The sequence below is a fragment of the Diorhabda sublineata genome, chromosome 8 (genome assembly GCF_026230105.1).
Source record: "Diorhabda sublineata isolate icDioSubl1.1 chromosome 8, icDioSubl1.1, whole genome shotgun sequence".
Taxonomy (NCBI): domain Eukaryota; kingdom Metazoa; phylum Arthropoda; class Insecta; order Coleoptera; family Chrysomelidae; genus Diorhabda; species Diorhabda sublineata.
The window spans coordinates 17,172,921-17,192,611 of NC_079481.1; the positions used below are offsets into that span (position 1 = coordinate 17,172,921).

Sequence of the window (19,691 nt, forward strand, 5' to 3'; positions counted from 1 at the left end):
CACTAATTAAACATTCATTTTGAGTGAGAAAATCATAGAGTGCTTTCAAGTTTCTATTTGCACCAATAAAATTTGTACCGTGGTCTGAATAAATTTGTGATGGTTTTCCACGTCGACTGATAAAGCGTTTCAGAGCCAAAAGGAAATCTTCAGTTGAAAGACTACTTACAAACTCAAGATGAATGGATTTTGTAGCCAAGCATATGAACAGACAAACATAACCTTTCATGATTTTTGATCCTTTTATTAAGTACATGAAAAGGTCCGGCATAATCTGTACCTGTGATTTGAAAGGGGAAACCAGATAAAAATCTATCACTTGGTAAATTTCCCATACTAGGTTGGACTGATTTTGGTTTTAATCTATAACATTGTATACATTTATGAACAATAGATCTAGCTAGGTTGCGAGCGGCAACTGGCCAATACGTTTCTCGTATATTATGTAATAATTGTAATGGTCCTGCATGTAATAAGTTTTTATGCTCTTGTTCAAAAAGAAGTTTCGTGAAATGGTGTTTCGACGACAAAATCATTGCGATGTTTTTTATTGAAATGAAAATTTGAATTCTGCAAACGACCTCCAACTCTAAGTATACCGCTCGTGTCCATAAACGCGTTCAATAAGGAGTATAATGATTTAAAAGCTGGGAATGAAATTGACAAAAAAAGTAAACTTTTATCTTTATTTTGTCAATTTCATTCCCAGCTTTTAAATCATTATACTCCTTATTGAACGAAGATATTTGGGATAGTTTTACAAGCAACTTCAAAGAGTTATCTAATTCTGTTGTTGTAAAAACACCAAACGATCGATTTTCTTTATTACTTGAGCAATTTTTTATAAATCTTAAGATGAAAGCCATGCACCTCCTCAATCGATTCAAATTAGAAAACCTTTCGAATGGAAATTTAAATTCAGACACCGCTACCAAAGTAGTTTTTATTTCTGGAAGGGGAATATACGTCTTGTTGTCTTTTGGCCAAAGGTCAGGGCTCTCTTGGAGCCAATATGGACCCTGCCACCATATATTTGAATTATTCAAACTACTAGGATAAGAGCCTCTTGATAAAATGTCTGCAGGATTTTCTAAACTTGGAACATAACGTCATAAACTGATATCAGTTAACTCCTGTATTTTAGCAATTCGATTCGAACGAATGGTTTTAACAAATGAACTGGAGTTTTAATCCATCCCAACACTATTGTGGAGTCAGACCATAATGTTACAGAATTGAAATCAAGCCTCAAAGAAGTAGTAACCTTATTAACAAGTTTAGCCAGAAGATAATTCTAACCGAGGGATTGTTAGTGATTTAATTGGCGCAACCTTAGCTTTAGAGATAAGCAAATGACAAAATGTTTCACCATAGCAATTTTTTGATCTGACATACACAGCTGCACCATATGCTACCTCAGAAGCGTCTGAAAAGGCATGTAATTCTATTTGTGTGGAATTATCACAAATAACATATCGCTGAATTTTTAAATAATTTAATGACGGAAGTTCTTGTATAAAATTGTTCCATTTAACTTGTAATTCATGGGAAACTGGACTGTCTCAAGATAGATTTTCCTTCCAAAGTTGTTGCAACATTACTTTAGCAATTATAATGCAAGGGCCAAGTAGACCCAGTGGATCGAATATTCTGGATATGCCTGAAAGCATAACTCTTTTTGTTAAACATTCACCATTCATTTCAACATCAATATGAAATATTAATTTATCCATTTTACTCATCCACGATATACCTAGGGTTTTTGCAACATCATCTTCGCCAATGACTAAACCTTCCGAAGAATCAGCAAGTTTACCTTCTTTTAGATCATGCATTATGTCCGGAAAGTTTGATCGCCACTTTCGAAGTGGAAAGCAGCCTGATCCAAGAACTTCACATAATTTAATACAACTTTCTTTTGCAATGTGAATGTCATCGAAACCTGTCAAAAGGTCATCGACATAGAAGTCGTGAAGAATAATATTTGAAATAATCGGGAATTCTCTTTCATAAAGTTTACCTAATTCTACTAAACACCTAATAGCTGAAAATGGTGCACTTGTAGTACCATAAGTTACCGTGGAAAGTTCACAGACACTTAGTGCTTTATTTTCGTTATCTCGCCATAGAATTCTTTGCATTTTATGCTGATCTTTTGACACCAAGACCTGACGGTACATTTTTTCAATGTCCGCGGTAACAACATATTTATATTGTCTAAAGCGTAATAATATTGACACTAAATCATCTTGAATTACCGGTCCTTTTAGCTGAAGTTCATTAAAAGAAACTCCACTTGTAGATCGCGCCGAGGCGTCAAAAACTGTCCTTAATTTCGTTGTTGCGCTATGCATACGTAGAATTCCATGGTGCGGTAAATAATAGGCATCCTCATGATTTACTTCAGATACCTCTCCTATGTTTTGCATATGATTGAGCTTTTCATATTCGAGGATAAAATTCTTGTACATTCTTGAGAATTGGTATTCTTTTGAGAATTTTTGCTCAAGCGATTTGAATCTTCTTTTGGCTAGACCTAAAGATTCACCTAATATTTTTGGACTTGCTTTCAATGGAATCGATACAACAAAACGACCTTCTTGAGTTCTTGTTGTTGTGTCTTTAAAATGAGTTTCACAGTCCATTTCCTCTTTGGACCAAGGACTGGCAGTTTTAACACTTTCTATTTCAAAGAATTTTGATAACTGGTCTTGGATATATAAATCACCTTCATTTTTAACCAAATTACAAACTATATTATTAGAAATTTGAAAGCCTTGTATTTTACCTGAAACCAACCACCCAAGCTGAGTTTCCTGTAAAACAGGACCATTTGTATTTAACTTCAATTGGTTTGGACATAAAACATTCCAAAAAATATCAGCACCTATCAGCATCTCGATTGGTCCGGGCTTATGGAAGTTTTTATCAGCCAAATTGATATATTTAGGTATCAATAGCTTTTGCTTATCAATGTAAAATGTAGGCAAGTTTCCAGTTATTTCTGGCAAAATAAAACAAGACAAGTCCGTCATAAAATTTTTATGTTGAGATTTAAATTTTAAACAACATTTATATTTCACATTAGAGACGGCACTGTTCAAACCAGAAACAGCGAAATTTATTGTTTGCTTTGGAATATTTAGTAAGAACCATAACTGTTTAAAACATCTACTACTACAGTGGATAACAGAATTTGAAAATGTTCCGAACTTGTAGTTAGGGAAACATTTTCTTGATTTATATTTTGATTTGCTTGATTTTTGTTTTCTATGTGTAAAAGAGTATTGTGTTTACCCTTACATGTTTTACATGAAGCATACAATCTGCATTGGTTGGTTTTGTGGCCACTTCAAAGACAGTTTAAGCATAACTTTAGTCTTTTGGCTTGTTCCATGCGATTTAGCACAGACATTGCCTTGAATTTGTCGCACATAAACACTCTGTGATTGCCACTGCATATGGCACACTTGAAACCTTGAAAAGATGTTTTGTTTTCATGTGAATTATTTCCTGAATCGGCAGAAAGTAAGCCCCTGGTTTTCCCTGACTTGGATCCCTGTTCAAGTTTGTTCAACTCTAATCGCTCTAGCAAGTCTGATCTACTTCTTAAAAATTCATACATATCCTCAAGAAAAGGCAAATCTTTTTTAGACTTGTATTCCTCCCATTTACTAACAGATCCATCGTCCAAACTTTTGGCCATTAAATGTAAAATTAGAATATCCCACTGATCTGTGGGAAGTTTAAGACTGTTAAGAGCCCTCAAGTGTTTGGAGACTGTATCTGAGAGATTTCTTAATTTAAAAGATGAGACTTCTGAACCAAACAATGCATCTGAATGATTTATATCAATGCTTTTTTATTATCATATCGTTTGCATAACAAATCCCATGCAACCTTATACGTTCCTGCAGAAATTTCAAGAGATTGAATGATCTGACTAGCGCTACCCTCTAGACTAGCCCTTAAATAGTGAAATTTATTTATATCATCAATATCAGGGTTGTCGTTTATTAATGCGTTAAACGTGTCTCGAAACTCAAGCCAGGTATTTGAAGACCCACTAAATGTAGGTAATTTTATGTCTGGCAATTTTACTGCAGGAGAATTACAATTTTTGCTTGAAATACTCGAATTCTTATCGGAATTATGATCACTGTTACTATTATTAGCTGGTTTTAATTGATTCAATAAATGTTTTGCTGACGCAAATGAATCATAAAAATTTTGTAAGAACTGCTCTCGTTGAGCTAATTGTTCCATTCATCATCTAAAATTTCCATTTCAATTTGACTCTGAATACTATCAAACTCATTACTAATATCACTAATCTGACCGATTCTATCTTCTAATTCAATAATAGTTTGTTCCGAAATATTTTCTTCATTCAAAAAACTTTCCTGTAATTTTGTAATTTTATTGCTAAAAACAGAAAAAACTTTTCCTTTAAGAACACCACGTTTTTTAATTAAGGTTTTAAATAGATCTTCAGCCATTTTAATTTGAAAATGATGCAATAATAATCTTTGTGCGAAATTTAAATTATTGGCAACAGTGTAATATGAACGCACAACAACACCAAGAATTCTAACAAAAAAAACTGATAATTCGTGTTAGGTATAAAATCGTAAACAAAATATACCGGCGAAAGCGACCCTTTTTTTGTGGATAACTCTACTCTATTCTACACCAATATATTATAAATACATATGAATTGTGTGCATAAGAATAAATCAATTGTAAATAATATTATGATATGGCGATAGCAATTTATTTTATTTTTATGATTAAATCAACAACTCAAGGCAACGCCAATATAATATATAAATTAAAATTTTAACTATATATGAAATAATTTAAATTGATATAAGGTTGAATTAACTTTACTCTTCAAACAAAGGCCACATTTGAAAGGATTTCAAAGCAAAATAAAGGAAAAAACTCACTTTTTTGTCTGTCGGTTTATCATCGGAATTAGCTGGATATCGTCTCAAGCGGCTCGAAGGACCAAATGTTTAGGTGTCGGTGTTTGTTCTTTTCTTCTTTTATTATAATAATAATGATACACTATTGTATTTCGTAAACGCACAACTTTAATTACTTATATTATCCTTGCATCTCATATATTGACATTGAATTATTATACATTAAACAAATTTTTATAAATTTTACGTCTGCAACTCTTGTCGTGTGTATCTTGAATGCCCTGGGTTTTTGCTGTCTCTCTTCTGGGCATTCGTGGTCGCAGCGTTGCCAGGTTTAGCTTCCATGTAAAATTTAGAAGTCGTAACACCTCATTTTGTCGATTTTTTTTCCAAAAATATTATCAATCTTTTATTATTTTTGTAGAAAAGTTATTTTTTTATTTATTAATTATCATGGTTAATCATTAGAAACTCAAAGCCATTTGATTTAATCTCAGTGGAAACAAGCCTATTACACTGTCTGACATTTCGATAATCAAGTCTTTAGAGATTGGAGGTAAACTAAATCGAATTAACTTGATCTACCTATTCTTATTAAATTTTTCCACAATGTTTTCTGTCGCCGAAAACAATTCCAGTGGGAAAACCCTTCACATAGCGGTGGTTTTCCTAAATACAACAAATTCCAATCTATTACTATTCTAAATTACTAAATGTATTTAAAAATGGTATCTCTCTAATATTTTCCATTTCAAAAGTAGAGTTTATGGATGGACATTTTTGTATTGAGTATAAAAATAGAGAAATATAGTCAGTTATTTGAAATAACCAATTTCATAATGTTTCTAGAACAACAATGGATCTGACAACAGTGCAAATATCTCTTTATAATTAGTTCACTAGCTCCACCTAGGTGTGCATGTGCTGTACGTCAAGCAATGCGTTCGTTAATTACAACCAATTTATTCCAATCTTAATAAACTATTTTAAAATGAACAATGATTTAAAGAACTATCTATTAAAATATGAAAGTTGGTAAACCATTCGAGATATTTCTTACGCTTCAGTATTTTCACAGAACATACCAAAAGAAAGGTCGACTGTAAGTAAATTTCGGCAAAACAAATTTAGTTCTGCCACCTTCCAATCGTGACGCTAGGGTAATAAAAATGTGTCATTACTATCAATGTCAATATGTCATTCTTCATCAATTTCTGAATTCGCGCTACATTTTTTTAAGATTTCGGTGAACAGATAGGTGATATTATCATAAATATAATTATGATTTCTTGTTCAAATTGGTTTGAATGGAGAATATATCAGCATTCAGTCAGGTTGTAATTTTATATTGATGAGAATTTGTTTTAGAGTCAGGGAGAGGACATAGCCCTTGACGACGAAATATCTTATTGGAAATAACTAAAAAATTAACAGCTAAGTATTCTTTTCTGTAACTTTCCATTCTGGTATTAATGTTGCTCAATATATTCATTAATGTTCTTTGGTTTACTTGTATTCCTAGCAATTAAAATAGAAGAAAAATACTTGGCTACCGTATCTTTTATTTTTTTTAGGTTTGAACGGGGTGAACTGTACCCCAGAAGCAGTTTATCCCCAACGAGGGAAGTATCATTTAATGATGGTTGAAGACGAAGAAATGTTATCTGAGACATAAGGCTGCTCTATTTTACAATTTTATCGGTTTATGTTATATATAGATATATATGTATAGACAGAATATTTATTTTTATTTTTCAAAATATTTATGTTTATTTTTGTTTAAAAGGCTTTATCATGTCTAATTTGTTTATTTTCTTGTTTTGATTTGTTTTTATTTTGAGACAATTTTATGAATTACTATGAATTTTAGAGACCCTTGTTTGTATAGAATATTTTCTTGTTAAATTAAAAAATAATAGTACTATATAATTGTAATTATATTATTTTACTGTTTTATTTCTGGTTAGTATCTAATTACATATTACACTTTTTAATTTGTTTCTTGGAAAAATCTGTTCGTTAGTTTTTAAACGAACACATTTTAAAAGTGATATTGCAATCATGTCATTGATTTTCCTGGATTTAGTTGAAAATATATGTAAATATTATTTTCTATATAAACCTGTTCCAGTTATAAGGTGTTTTTTATCATGAATTCAGGAAACTGAGAAATCAGGAGTGGATGGAAATGAATAACTTAGAATACAGTAAATATTCTTTGTTGTAAATTTAAATGAACCGCGAAAATAGATAAGTTCTGCCACCTGCCATCTAGGGCAATAGCATCGAAAATCGGCCATGTTGTTTCCATTGAATAACAACTAAGTTGTATTTCTTTTTAGGATATATTCTGTGAGTATTCTCCAAGAATAAAATCTTGTAGCGAGTTTTAATAAACAAATGAACCTAAGGTATAAGTTGAGTTACATTACCGCATAACATTTTTCATTGTGAAATTTTGAAATGAACTTGAGTTTCATTAAATCAAACTGAAAATTATTCCACTTACCATATATTCGGTTTTAGGAACTATGCTATGGTTGCTATCTACAGATGATTTTGAACCTTGTAAAATTTCTTCAAGATATTCTATATATTCTATCGCGCCTCTGAGTATTTCAACTTTTGGTAATCGCTGACCAGGATTATTGCAGGTCCTTTTTTTCAACATTTCGAATGCCTCATTCACCTAAGAGAAAGACAGATAAAAAATATTGGCTAAAGTAATATTTTACACTATAAACTTGTTTACAAATAGATGCAGAAATATTTCTTACAAAAGTTATGTATACTAAATTTTCACAAAATGATATACCAATGGTGTACCAATCTGAATAAATTGCGGTATATGGGTTATTTTAAGAGATATCAGAAAGTGTTATGTTTATATTCTAAGAGTATATCTCTTCACCAGTGAGATTGAAACGATCTCTCTCTCTCTCTCTCTGGGTTCTTTGACGATCAATTTTGGATGAGTAAAAAGTTATTTTCATATTTTTTATATTCTCCCAATATCCAAATAATGATCACCTTTTATATGTAGAAATCTCCAATACTTCTCATTTTATTGATGAAAACTTCTGAGTGAGTTTTATGTATGAAACGCCTCAATTATTTTGGAAACGGCTTGTATGATTTTTATCAATTTTTGTGCGTGGTATCTACATTGTCGTCAGATCTTCCAGAAAAATAATGAACTTTGTTATTTTAAATGGAATACCCTATATATTTTGTGTTTTTAGAAATCCTTGAGAAATACTGTTTATTTTTTATGTGATATTCTCTAAACCTAAATGCCATAATTTCGGTGTTAGAGCTACATCTATACCAAAGTCAGAAAATATATTGTACCGGGCGACAATTTGAACATTTAGGTCGTCACTAGCGAGGTACCTCAAGTTATATTTCAATTTTAACTTCCATAACGCAGTTTCTCGGTGACAGCATAAGTAATATTGACATAATAATTGGAACCATTATCAATAGAACAAAAATAGACAATTTTTAGGAGTCAAAAAGTGTTAATATCCGTTCAGTCAACCCGGAGTAATTTATGTTTACAGGAAAATGCTTAAAATTTACACACTTCTCAAGATATTTCGTAATACGGAAAAGATATCGACATGCGATTTTCGTTATTCTGTTGCTAATTTGGTCTAATTTTATATTCCTCAATTAAAACTGCATGTTTCGATTTAACGTTTTCAAGGATAGCTAGATTTAAAAAAATAAGTAAATAGCGCCCTCTAGCGTATACGTTACTCATTAGGTTGTTTCGTAATTATAACTCTTACATTGGTAAGAAGTAGCTCTCTTGAAAAAGACTAAGTTTGCATAGTTAGGTTAAGTAGAACTGGAGTTACAGGCGTTTTTTCATAATAAAGTTCCCGCTTCCCACCACCTCTTATTTGAAGAGATAGACTAAAACTTGTAGGATCAAATATACGCTGAATTTTCTGAAGAATACGATAATCATAGTTTAAATGCATCTTAATTAGGCAAAATTTATAAATTATTCATTTTATAATTGTTGGTATTTAATTACGCCTTCTAGCGCTGGACCTACAATTCTATAAATAATTTCCAGGTTTCTCTCGAGGTCACTTTTGTTTTTTTTTCCGAAGCTGTACTATAAACGGTTCCCGAGATATGGCCGAGAGCCATTCTTATTGGGACACCCGGTACATGTAGATGGCTACAATTGATTAAACTGGTTCAATTTGAATGTTCTGTAATAATTCATGTGCTAATACATATCTCGTAACAAGGTCTTGTGCCAGTAAGTTAGTAAAAAGTTTAACGAAACTGGTTCAGTAAAATATTTATCCAAATCATGGCGCAGAAAACCTAGAACAACTAAAGACAAATGTTTGTGTCATGTTAGATACACATTAATTAAGTAGAAAAATTACGAATTCTAGAAAACATACAGTGAAGGCGACGATTACAGCAGATACTCAAAATGTTGTCCATTTACTTCAATACAATAAGCAAGCAACATCCCTGACTGCTCAATTCTTCTTATCATTGTGGTAATCCAATCTTTTAATTCCTGAATATTCACAGGTTTTGTTTTATAAACGATGTTTTTTAAGGTACCCCACAGGAAATAGTCTAAAGGATTCATGTCGGCTCATCACAGGAGCCATTCGATAAAACCACGCCTTTTCCATCATTAGATTAGCAAACTCTTCACGTCTATCAAAATCGTAATCTGACAACTCTTGAACCAACGTTACTTTGTATGGATGAAATTTATTATCACATAAAAAATTTTCATTACTGATGTTTGCGACTTATCAAGTTCCCTGGATATTTGTCTACTATTCAAGTGTGGATCGTCTTCTAACAGGACACAAACATCTAAATACTTGCTTTTACTGACCGTGGATCTTGTTATGGGATTTCGGTTAGGATATAAATTATTAAAGATATTACACGTTTCTTCTTCTACGCCTATGACCATATCCTAATATCATTAAAATATCAGTTCATTCTTTTTTATATTAACGATTCATTTCAATAAACTTCAGCAACAATAATATATTGAAACTTCAAATTTGTTATTGTAGCAGTCGTAGCCACGGATTTCGAAAAGCGAAAAATGACAATGATTAATTTGAAATAACAAAGTTTATTATTTTTTCGGAAAAGGGAAAGATCTGACAACAATGTTAATACCACCATAATACTGGCCGTATCACAATACCCTTGTACACAAAAAATTATAAAAATCGTACAAGACGTTTCTGAGATAATTGAGTAGTTCCATACATAAAACTGACTCTGTATAACATAGGTGCGGCAATTTCTGATATTTTAAAAAAGTACGAGGGTTATGCTACATATTTTAAGATAATAGGAAATGACAATTCCTTCTATTTATGTTCCAAGTAATCACCCTCTATAAAGAATAAATTTGTGAACAAAACATTAAGTCACAAAGAAACCTGGACTAATTAGTTAATATTTTATACGTATGAGGTATTATGAAATATTATTCATAGTGTTAAAGTATAATAAAATGTAAATTATATTTATATTCTATTTATATTTGTACAACCGTAAACACCTTGGAAGGAAATTGCCCCACATTCTTTAACAAATCGTTATTTTAAAACTTCAATACTGGCAGGAGCTGTAGCGTCAACTTTAGATTCAAGATATCCCCACAAAAAAATTTAAAGGTGTTAGGTGCGGTGACTGAGCTATCTATTTTATTGATCCGCGTCGTTCAAACATCTACAAAGATATTTTTCATCTAGATAATGTCTTACTGCAAAGTAATAGTATGCAGGAGCAACATCTTGCTGGAACGTTATTTTCAAGTTACCATTTGGATTTTCTTCCACAATTTGAAGAGTTAACGGTTCAATTGCGTTTTCCAGCATCTCTATATGTACAGCGGTTAAACTAGAATTCAAGATATTACCGCATTGAAAAGTCAATTAACAAACTCTAGCTTTTTGGACAATCAGCCATAGCGGAATTTTGGATCTTTATACATAAATTCTATTGAAAATTGTAGCCGCTCAGATTTAGCATATTTTGTACAATCTGATCTAGTCATCTATTTTTTGTTCTACTTGGAAATAATTTCTCTTTGGTTATCCATTCCGTAATTTTCCTTGTACCCTGCTGTTTTTCCATTCTCTCAATGTGTCCGTATTCCTTTTGCTTTTAGTGTATATACTATATCCTCATTTTCTAATATATTCTTAATTTCATAGTTCATAAGTCCTCTATACTCATTATTTCCAACTTTAACTGGTTCATGAATTTTCCTAATTATTCGTAATCAAAAATGAGAATCAATAAATTCAAGAAAAGGATAACAGATATTATGATCAACGAGGAATAAAACAGAAACTAAACATCAAACATTTTTCCAACTCTATGTAAAAAGAATTTCCAAATAACTATTGAACCATTTCATTGAACCTTTTCACTGAAAACCTGTTTTAACAAATAGTTTACATACATAGGAACGAGAAAGCTGTAAATAATTTAATCCGGGTCATATAGTCGGCAATTACGGGGTGGCGGTGGAACCAGAGAAAATGGACTCCATCCAGCGATATTAGCAACCAACCGACAAAAATGAAATTGCAGTTTACTTAAACTGTGTAGATACTATCAAGGGTTTATGAGTAAGTTTGGAAATATTACCAAGCCCATAGCTTGCTTTCCATAAGAATCAAGAGCTTTCCATTATGATTAAGAATATGAAACGGCCTTTGCAACCTTGGAGATATTTTTAACCAGGTGCCGATATCAGGATATCCATTACCAGAGGGAGACCTTATTCTTCACACTGATGCAAGTTATAAAAGAATTGAGGGATTGCTGTCACTAATGTAAAGAGAATAAGAAACAGTGCTGAGATACTTCAGTAAATCTTTTTGAAACCAAAATGAAACTACTACGTCACGAGATGAGATCTTGTAACACTGTTACTAGTATTTCTATAGAGGGACGTTCTTAATCCGGACCGATCAAGCAGCACTTAAGTGGTTTCGTGGGCCAGATCTCTAAATGGATTGAATGATTGATTGATTAATTAAAAGCAATGATATCATTGATTTTGAATGTAAATTTATATTTCCAATATTTTTTAACTCAAAAAATGTGATGCTTTATCTATTATCAGAAAAAATATCCGATTTGAATTCAATATGTAGTTCTCTATCGAGGCTATTATGTACCCCCGCACTTTGGAACTTGCTGAGAAAGGGAAACAACAACAGCATTAAAAGAGATGGTACCGAGTCGAAAAGGGATATCCAAACGGCTATCCTAATCAAAACTAAAAACCGAAAAAGAAGAAGGTTAAATAAAATCTGTTCTACTGACTTTGATGTTTTCGTTATCACCGTAGTGACCAATGGAGTATTTATTTTTCACTGATACTGCGCAGATCATACCACGATACAAAAACTAGCGCTGATGGTAACCCGATACCTGTACTTCGGCGAGTATCTACGAAAAGACGTAACTATAGTTTTTTACCGGCATTCAAGACATACTGAGGTTAGCGAGACACTGAAATGAGGTTGATTGAAAAGAAACCATTAAAACGATAACAGTTCCTAGAACAGAAGACATCTAGTTATTCCGAAAATTTACATGATATTTCATCGTGAGGTCGTATAAGAGTTGATAAATTCCTTCAGTGAATTTGTGGGAAATTTTACGATGCGAAGGACTAGTGTAAGATATGTACGTCTAGTGCTATTATATATTGGAAGCTCTTTTAAAAGTATTGCTTTATATATCGTTCAATCGTTAGTTCATTTCTGACAATAGAAAGTGGCGGTAAATACATTCTAGTTGTCTCTTTGGTATTAGTGGAAGAATCTATGTATGTACTATGTTTAAGAAAATTTGTCACAAGCTCGGAATTAAGAAGACCAGGATCACTCAATGGTCAAGAGAATAAACAGGACCATTGGAAGATACTTGCTTAGTCACAATAGAGATTGGAATCAGCGTCTCTCCGAATTTGTATTGGCTTATCGATTTGCTATCAAGTCCACAGATGAAACACCTGCGAAAATACTGTTTAAACGTGAAATGAGGCTTCCTTGTGATCCACCCGATCGACCTGGAGAAGATCTAGCAGGAGAATATTGTGTGATAAAATGAAAAACGGTATGACATTGAGGCCAAAGAAGGCGGCTTTATAGAAGGGGATATAGTATGGTTGCATAATCTGATAAGGAGAAAATTATAAATTTCTGAAAACAATATTCTCAATGAAAAACTTTTGACTAGTCCACCAAAATTGACTCACACTATTCGAAGAAAACCATGACCTACATGACCTAAAGGAAGTGAATCATATTTATGAGCACGTATAGAGGTAGCAAAAACCTAGATATAGAGACTCTACAGAGCTAGGACACGATTTTTTCATAATCTCCGAAGATTTATCACTGGAATGAAACATCTCTGCTAGTATGAAGAAGTTGACGAACTTGTATATGAAACATAAAACATGAAAAATCCTCGAAACTAGGAACTTGCGGTACCTCTTGTTTCCTACCACCTCGACATATCGAGCTCATATATATGTTAAAATGTCATATTTGACCTCTACTACTCTAATATTGTATTGAAAATTCGATACTGAAAAATGTATTTGGACTGTTGAAGAAAAACTGCAATTTTGACATATTTTTCATAATGACCATGATCATTGTGAAGGTTTGTAAGTGAAAATATATTTAACTTTACTTTGATCTCCTATCATGCATTTTTGGATGGAAATAGGCGCTAATATCGAATGATTCAAAATAAAAAAAAAACGATCAAACTTTATAGCTTCTGTATCCATCTGTATATTATATATGTAGGAAATGAAATCTGAAATACCTTTCGTAACCTTCTTCTTTCTCTTAATGTGGCAGCTTTCCTTCTGTCAATGGCGACTGTTTTCTTTTTACATGCTTTGCAGGCCCATGCCAGACACTTCCTCGGTCCATTTATCAAACATCCTGTATGATGAACCGCGGGTTCTAAAATATGACGCGCGATTTCTTTTTCCTCTTCGCTTTCTTCTATTGAACTTTCTGCACTCACGTATCCGGTGTCTATCCTCAAACTGAAAATAATGAGATTGTGTTAAAAGCGTATACCATGTGTTATGACAGAAATTTTTTAGTGAATTTAAAACACCACCAAAAAAATTTGCAGACATAACCACATTCTTTTGTTATAAAGTGGAAACTTCTATGATAAAACACAATGACTATTATGTGTATTGTATGTATAAATTAAATAAAGTTATTTCTTATATGAAATTTGAGCTTAAAACAATCATAGGACGTGATTTCATGCCATGTAAAACATAGAATGGTACTTATTAAGATGCATTCATAAATATGAAAGATATTTAAAATAAAAAGTGTTTTGCTACAATTTATATTTCCATAATCTTTATCTAGAAACGAACGTGTATGGATAAGTATTTAGCGATTTCGATAAATAAGATGCAACTTGAAGTATACAAATAACACGCAGGTATGTTATGTGGTTGTCGATGTGTGAAGCCTATTGACAATCGCACCGTTGAAGAGAGTTAAGTTGCAAAGCTCGATCGGCCAATGGATTGAGAAGTATAGTTCTAGTTCTTGTTCTAGTTGCAGATTATAAAAACTTATACAAAAACCCTTGCCTACAATTTTGTTTGACCTACCATATGCGAGAAAGTATTCGTTAAAAGGCAATCAAATCAATATAAATTGGACGGCATTTAGACAGACAGAACTTAGAAAAAAATCATTATTATACCTTGTTAACTTGCTACAACTGAATTTTAAATTGTAAAACGTAAATAGACGAGTAAAATGTACTTGCCTGTAAGGGAGTTTCGTTTAAACAGGGTACCAGACGTGAACTGAGTCCATTTTGTACCCCATTCGTTTTTTTATCTTAAAAACGAAATTTCAAAGCAAGAACTAGAAAAGAAAATGGATTTTTTGCAAATAAAACAAAAGATAAAAAACATTTCAATTCCAAAGTATTTTCAGATGTTTTCATTGGTACAAAGTCCACTTGGACTGACGCTTTGTTAGATATTTACCAAATTTTATACAGGGAGTAAACATTATTTCTCATTTCTTAATTTGGTATTGGAAGAACTATAACTAAATCGTGAAAAGCGCACTCTAGAGAAATATGAACGGAATAACAGGTTGTGGAAAAAAAAATGAATGCACGGACATGACACTACAGATATTAAACTAGCCACTTGGAATGATGAATTTTTCTTAAAAAATGCAGGAACAGTCAAATAAATGGGAAGAATTTAATTTTAAAAAAATTGTACACAAGTTATTAGTGTGCACAATAGATGAGAATGGAATTAGTCTAATAAACAGCCGGACAAGATAAAAGGACATGATTTATCAATAAAAACGATTAGAAGCAGTCTTATAGAATACAATTGTGATAAAGAGAGTATATACTAAGATACATCTAGGATATTTAGGAAGAGAAATAAACTTTACATGAAGAAGTGGAAAAGCTCCATCTCAGAAACCGAGATATAATATATCAACTAGATGTTGTGGATAAAATTTTACTTGATGTCTAATTTAACTATAATGGTTATTATTTAACGGATTTAACTAATCAAAATTAATTCTACAATAGAGCCAAGAATAGATGAAATTGATGGAATGATTCAATGAGACCGTTTCCTTATATCGAATTCATATCAATTATTGAAAAAACCAGACAATGATAAGAAATATAACGTCAATAAATCAGAAGTAACCAACAAAAAAAAGAAAACAAGTAATACTAAAAAAATAGGAGACGAAATAAAATTAAATAATTACCCAAATAAGTACCTGGTGATGACTTAATAACAAAGAAAATTCCTTTAAGAAACGCAACAGTGAAACAAGTTCACATATTTAGTGCAACTTTTATACCACTGTTAAGTATATCTTCAGCATCTGAAGACGATAACTTGGTTATTGAAACGCGCATCAGACAGTGTAATTGTGAGTGTTGGTGTAAACAGTATATTCAGTATGAATATCATGAACGGTTCCAGAAATTCCAGCTTAGCTCCGAAAAGAATAGAATAAACAAATTAATTATTATCAATTATTTCATTTCTCGGCTGTTAAAAAAAATCGTAATGAACAAAATAAAAAATTTTTAAAGTGTGATCTTTTTGAGTATATATATATGAAAATATATATGTATAATATGAAAATATGATTATCAATACCTTTTATCCCATTATTTATGAAAATGTATGACATATATATTTGAAATTTTCGAATTAACATTATATGCTATAAAAAAATTATTTTATCCGATGCCCATAAAGTTCCAGGAGTTTTTTATAGTAAATCTTTTCGTTCTTGAAGAACTTTTCATGAAATTTCTTAAGTATTAATACTTTGTGAGTTGAGGAAAAACTAAAAACTGTATTTTCATCGTATTTTGTTAACAACAATTGTAATTTTTGGTCTTGAATACATCAGCAAGAAAAGGGAAGGACTAAATTTCATATATAGAATGGCTATTATTTGGAATTCGAAATAAGTTAACGCAATTAGTTTTAAAAGCTTGTGTGGATATACATCGTATATTTGAGGCTGTGCCATCTCAAGCAATATTGAAATCATATAAAGATTTCAACACAAGAAATTGAGAGGTATTGTTAACGCCCCTTGGCAACAGTGAAATGAGGCAAACAATTTTACAAGTAAACTTCATAACCACGAGAATGTCGAAGCAATAGCTGCTGGGCTATCGTTGGATAGTAAGAAGATTCCAAAGAGTTAAACTTTTTGAGATAGTGTAGTGGTAAAAACCAGATCATAGTGTTGTGTAGTATAATAGCCAAAACTAGAAAAAGTCAGTGACCAAACCTTTGAAGAGCAATTCAGTTTTTTTAAATATATATAGAAAAATATTGCTCGTTATTCTTGTTTCTGGATTAGTTGAACATACACAACAAATGAAAAGATCAATTACCGAAGTAAGAAATTGAATCCGATTATTATACAGTTGAATTCGCATTTAAAGAAATATCATTTCTTATTCCAAATCTGTAGAAAAGTGAGGAACTCAAGTGGAATACGTTTAACATTGACGAAAACGTTCTAAATGATTATCAAGAAACAAAAGCACAACTTGGGGAGAGGTAGAATCACATCAGAGATATTATTGTGGAGGGTGGAAGAAAAACGCAAGCCTGAATTTTAGGTACCTGCTTCACAACCCTGTACATAGAACTTTGCTATGAGAACAGTGCATTTTCAAATTTTCAAGTCTCCATCATCTGAACAGTTTTTTCAATATCATCAATCTTTTTGTATTGAATATGAGTTTTCTTCCTTCCTGATATGTATTTTTGAAAACCACTAGTCTTATTGTTAATGTCATTATTTAGGACCACATCTTGCTTAGATAAATCGATGCTCGAAACGGCAACCATTTTTAAATTGAATTAAAATTTATGCAGTCGGCACTACTTAAATTTCATGGATCGGCTCAATATTATGGGCAAAGCTATTTTTGTTTTCGGTATTAAACTACTTTTAAGTATTAAGCATTTCAAATATTTGTTCATTATTCACAGATGAAACATATACAAAGAAGTTTATTTTTGGTGTATTGGCATTAAATTCAAAATCAACTAACCAACTCTAAGTATGCTCATCATAATAGAAATTGGGATCTATGTAAATGAAGCGTTTATAACAGCAAACTTCTTGTGTATGGAAACTTGTATAAATTTTCACCTTCCACAAAATATTAACATGTACTTACCCTCTTTTATTATTATTGTTTGATTTTTGAATGCAGGTAGTAGAGTTTTCAGACAGTGGAAATTTACTTTGCTTTCCAAAATTTCTTAAATATTCCTCTTCTTGTACATCTTTATTCTTCACTCCAGTATTCATTTCTTTCATTCTAAATCGTTGAAGTTCAGGTACTACATTTCTTTGATTTTTCGATATATATATTTGATAATCATTTGAATCAGGATATTTCAGGCGCTGATGACGAGAGTCTTTTGATTGAAATATATTTGAATAATAGTTCATATCTGCTTCACTTTATAGTTTAGTACATTTTCGAATAAAAAGCATGCTTTCAATTCTTTTAAAGTTCTTCAGTACCTATATCAATGTATTCTATTTATATATAATTTATTTAGTTAAATCATTTCACTGTTAATCAATGATAATATTGCAGTTCGTAGACTAAAAAAGTTTAGGTATTTCATATTACACTATAAATAATAGACAATAGAAGAAAAGAGGAAATTGTACAACTTGCTATTAAACATATTGATTTTTAATTAATGTCATTTTTTTCTCAAAAAAATCGATCATATTAGTTTCGTTGATAGAGATAGTCAACTATTAAATTATTCTTAATTTAATTTAACTACAAATTAAAATGATTTCAATACAAAGTTCTTTTAATTTTGTTAAAAACTGTAATAAATGTCAAAAAGGTCATGGTTATGATAAAACTAGTGAGTGTAATATAGGGTGTTCCGAGACTTTATACTCAGAATTCGGGAGTGACTAGAGATGTGAAAATAATGCTGTGACATAAAAAAATTGTTATATGACCCCTCGTTTCTGAGTTGAATGGAGCGGAATTAGAACTCATATTTAAGTATATTTTCTAAATTATACGTTCGAATATAATGAATTTTTAATGAATATTGGAATGCTCTTCGAAGTTAGAAGAAATATCCTTCGTAGCTTCCGGAAGTGTGTAGAAATGCAAGGTGGCCACATTTATTATAGTTTATTTTTCGTTTTTATTTGATAAGTTCTAGGCTTCTACATTTCAATTTTTTCTTCTTGTAAGTAAGACGATATTCGACAGTATGCCGTCCAATATTAAATGTAAGTATTTTCAATAGATAATTACAATTTATTATAATTTTCTTCAGAATGTCTCTTCATGGCGAGCGATTTCCTTGGCATGTAAAACGATCCAAAAATCTATATATCTACATTGCTATCTTTAGATCGTATAGGTACTGTAAAAGCTGCGAATTGCTTACCAATGGGCATGAGCTGCCCTTGGCATTCAAATAGTAGTGTAGAATCATTTATTCCGTCAAATAATAATTCCTAATGTTCAATGTATAATTTAGAAAGTATACTTAAATATAAATTATTATTTCGCAAGTTTAGAGGTCTATAACTCAGTAACGATGGGTCATATGAGAATTTTTGTCTATGTCACAGCATTATTTTCACGTCTTCTACTCACTCATCATCATGCATCAAGTTCCGGAACACACTGTATAACAACTCAATTTCACTCAAATTTTTTAATTGTATTTTCAATGAAATGTCCAATATGAATCATGTAGTAAAGGATTCAAAAGGTGCAAGTTCCATGGAGGAACTCTATCGGAGGTTATACTTTTATGGTTTAACGACATTATTTGTAACCTAGAAGTGAAACATCATCTGCCTGTTGAGTTTTTTGAAAAGAATATTGAGAAATTGAGAAATATCAACTCAACATGATTGTATCAAACTTTTCATAAATATTTCAAAATCTCAACGTTGGTGTCTATTACGTGGAGTCACCTTTATGTAATGATGTTGTTCATTCTTATCCTGACAGATTTACTTTTACCACAAATATCACACGGGCGTGAAAAGTGTAATTTTGAGTGCTAGTAAAATTGTACAATTTGTTTAGTATGAATATTACCTCCTAAAGTGCTAACTAAAGTTTTTGAGAGATGTTTTAGTC

General features: G+C 31.5%; 1 protein-coding gene across 3 annotated transcripts in view; it reads right to left on the reverse strand.

Annotated features, from left to right (window-relative positions):
- Positions 1-19,691, reverse strand: part of LOC130448016 (transcription factor SUM-1) — a 125,079-nt gene that overhangs the window by 94,094 nt on the left and 11,294 nt on the right. Inside the window, exons 2-4 of one of the 3 annotated variants that reach the window (XM_056785160.1) lie at positions 17,727-18,079; positions 13,803-14,031; positions 7,438-7,617 (exon numbers count right to left, since the gene is read on the reverse strand). In XM_056785160.1, coding sequence (XP_056641138.1) covers positions 7,438-7,617; positions 13,803-14,031; positions 17,727-18,004 — 687 coding nt within the window. In that variant the 5' untranslated portion in view covers positions 18,005-18,079. Of the gene's footprint in view, positions 1-7,437; positions 7,618-13,802; positions 14,032-17,726; positions 18,095-19,691 lie in introns of all 3 variants that reach the window. The other 2 variants (XM_056785161.1, XM_056785162.1) reach the window with 2 other exon arrangements.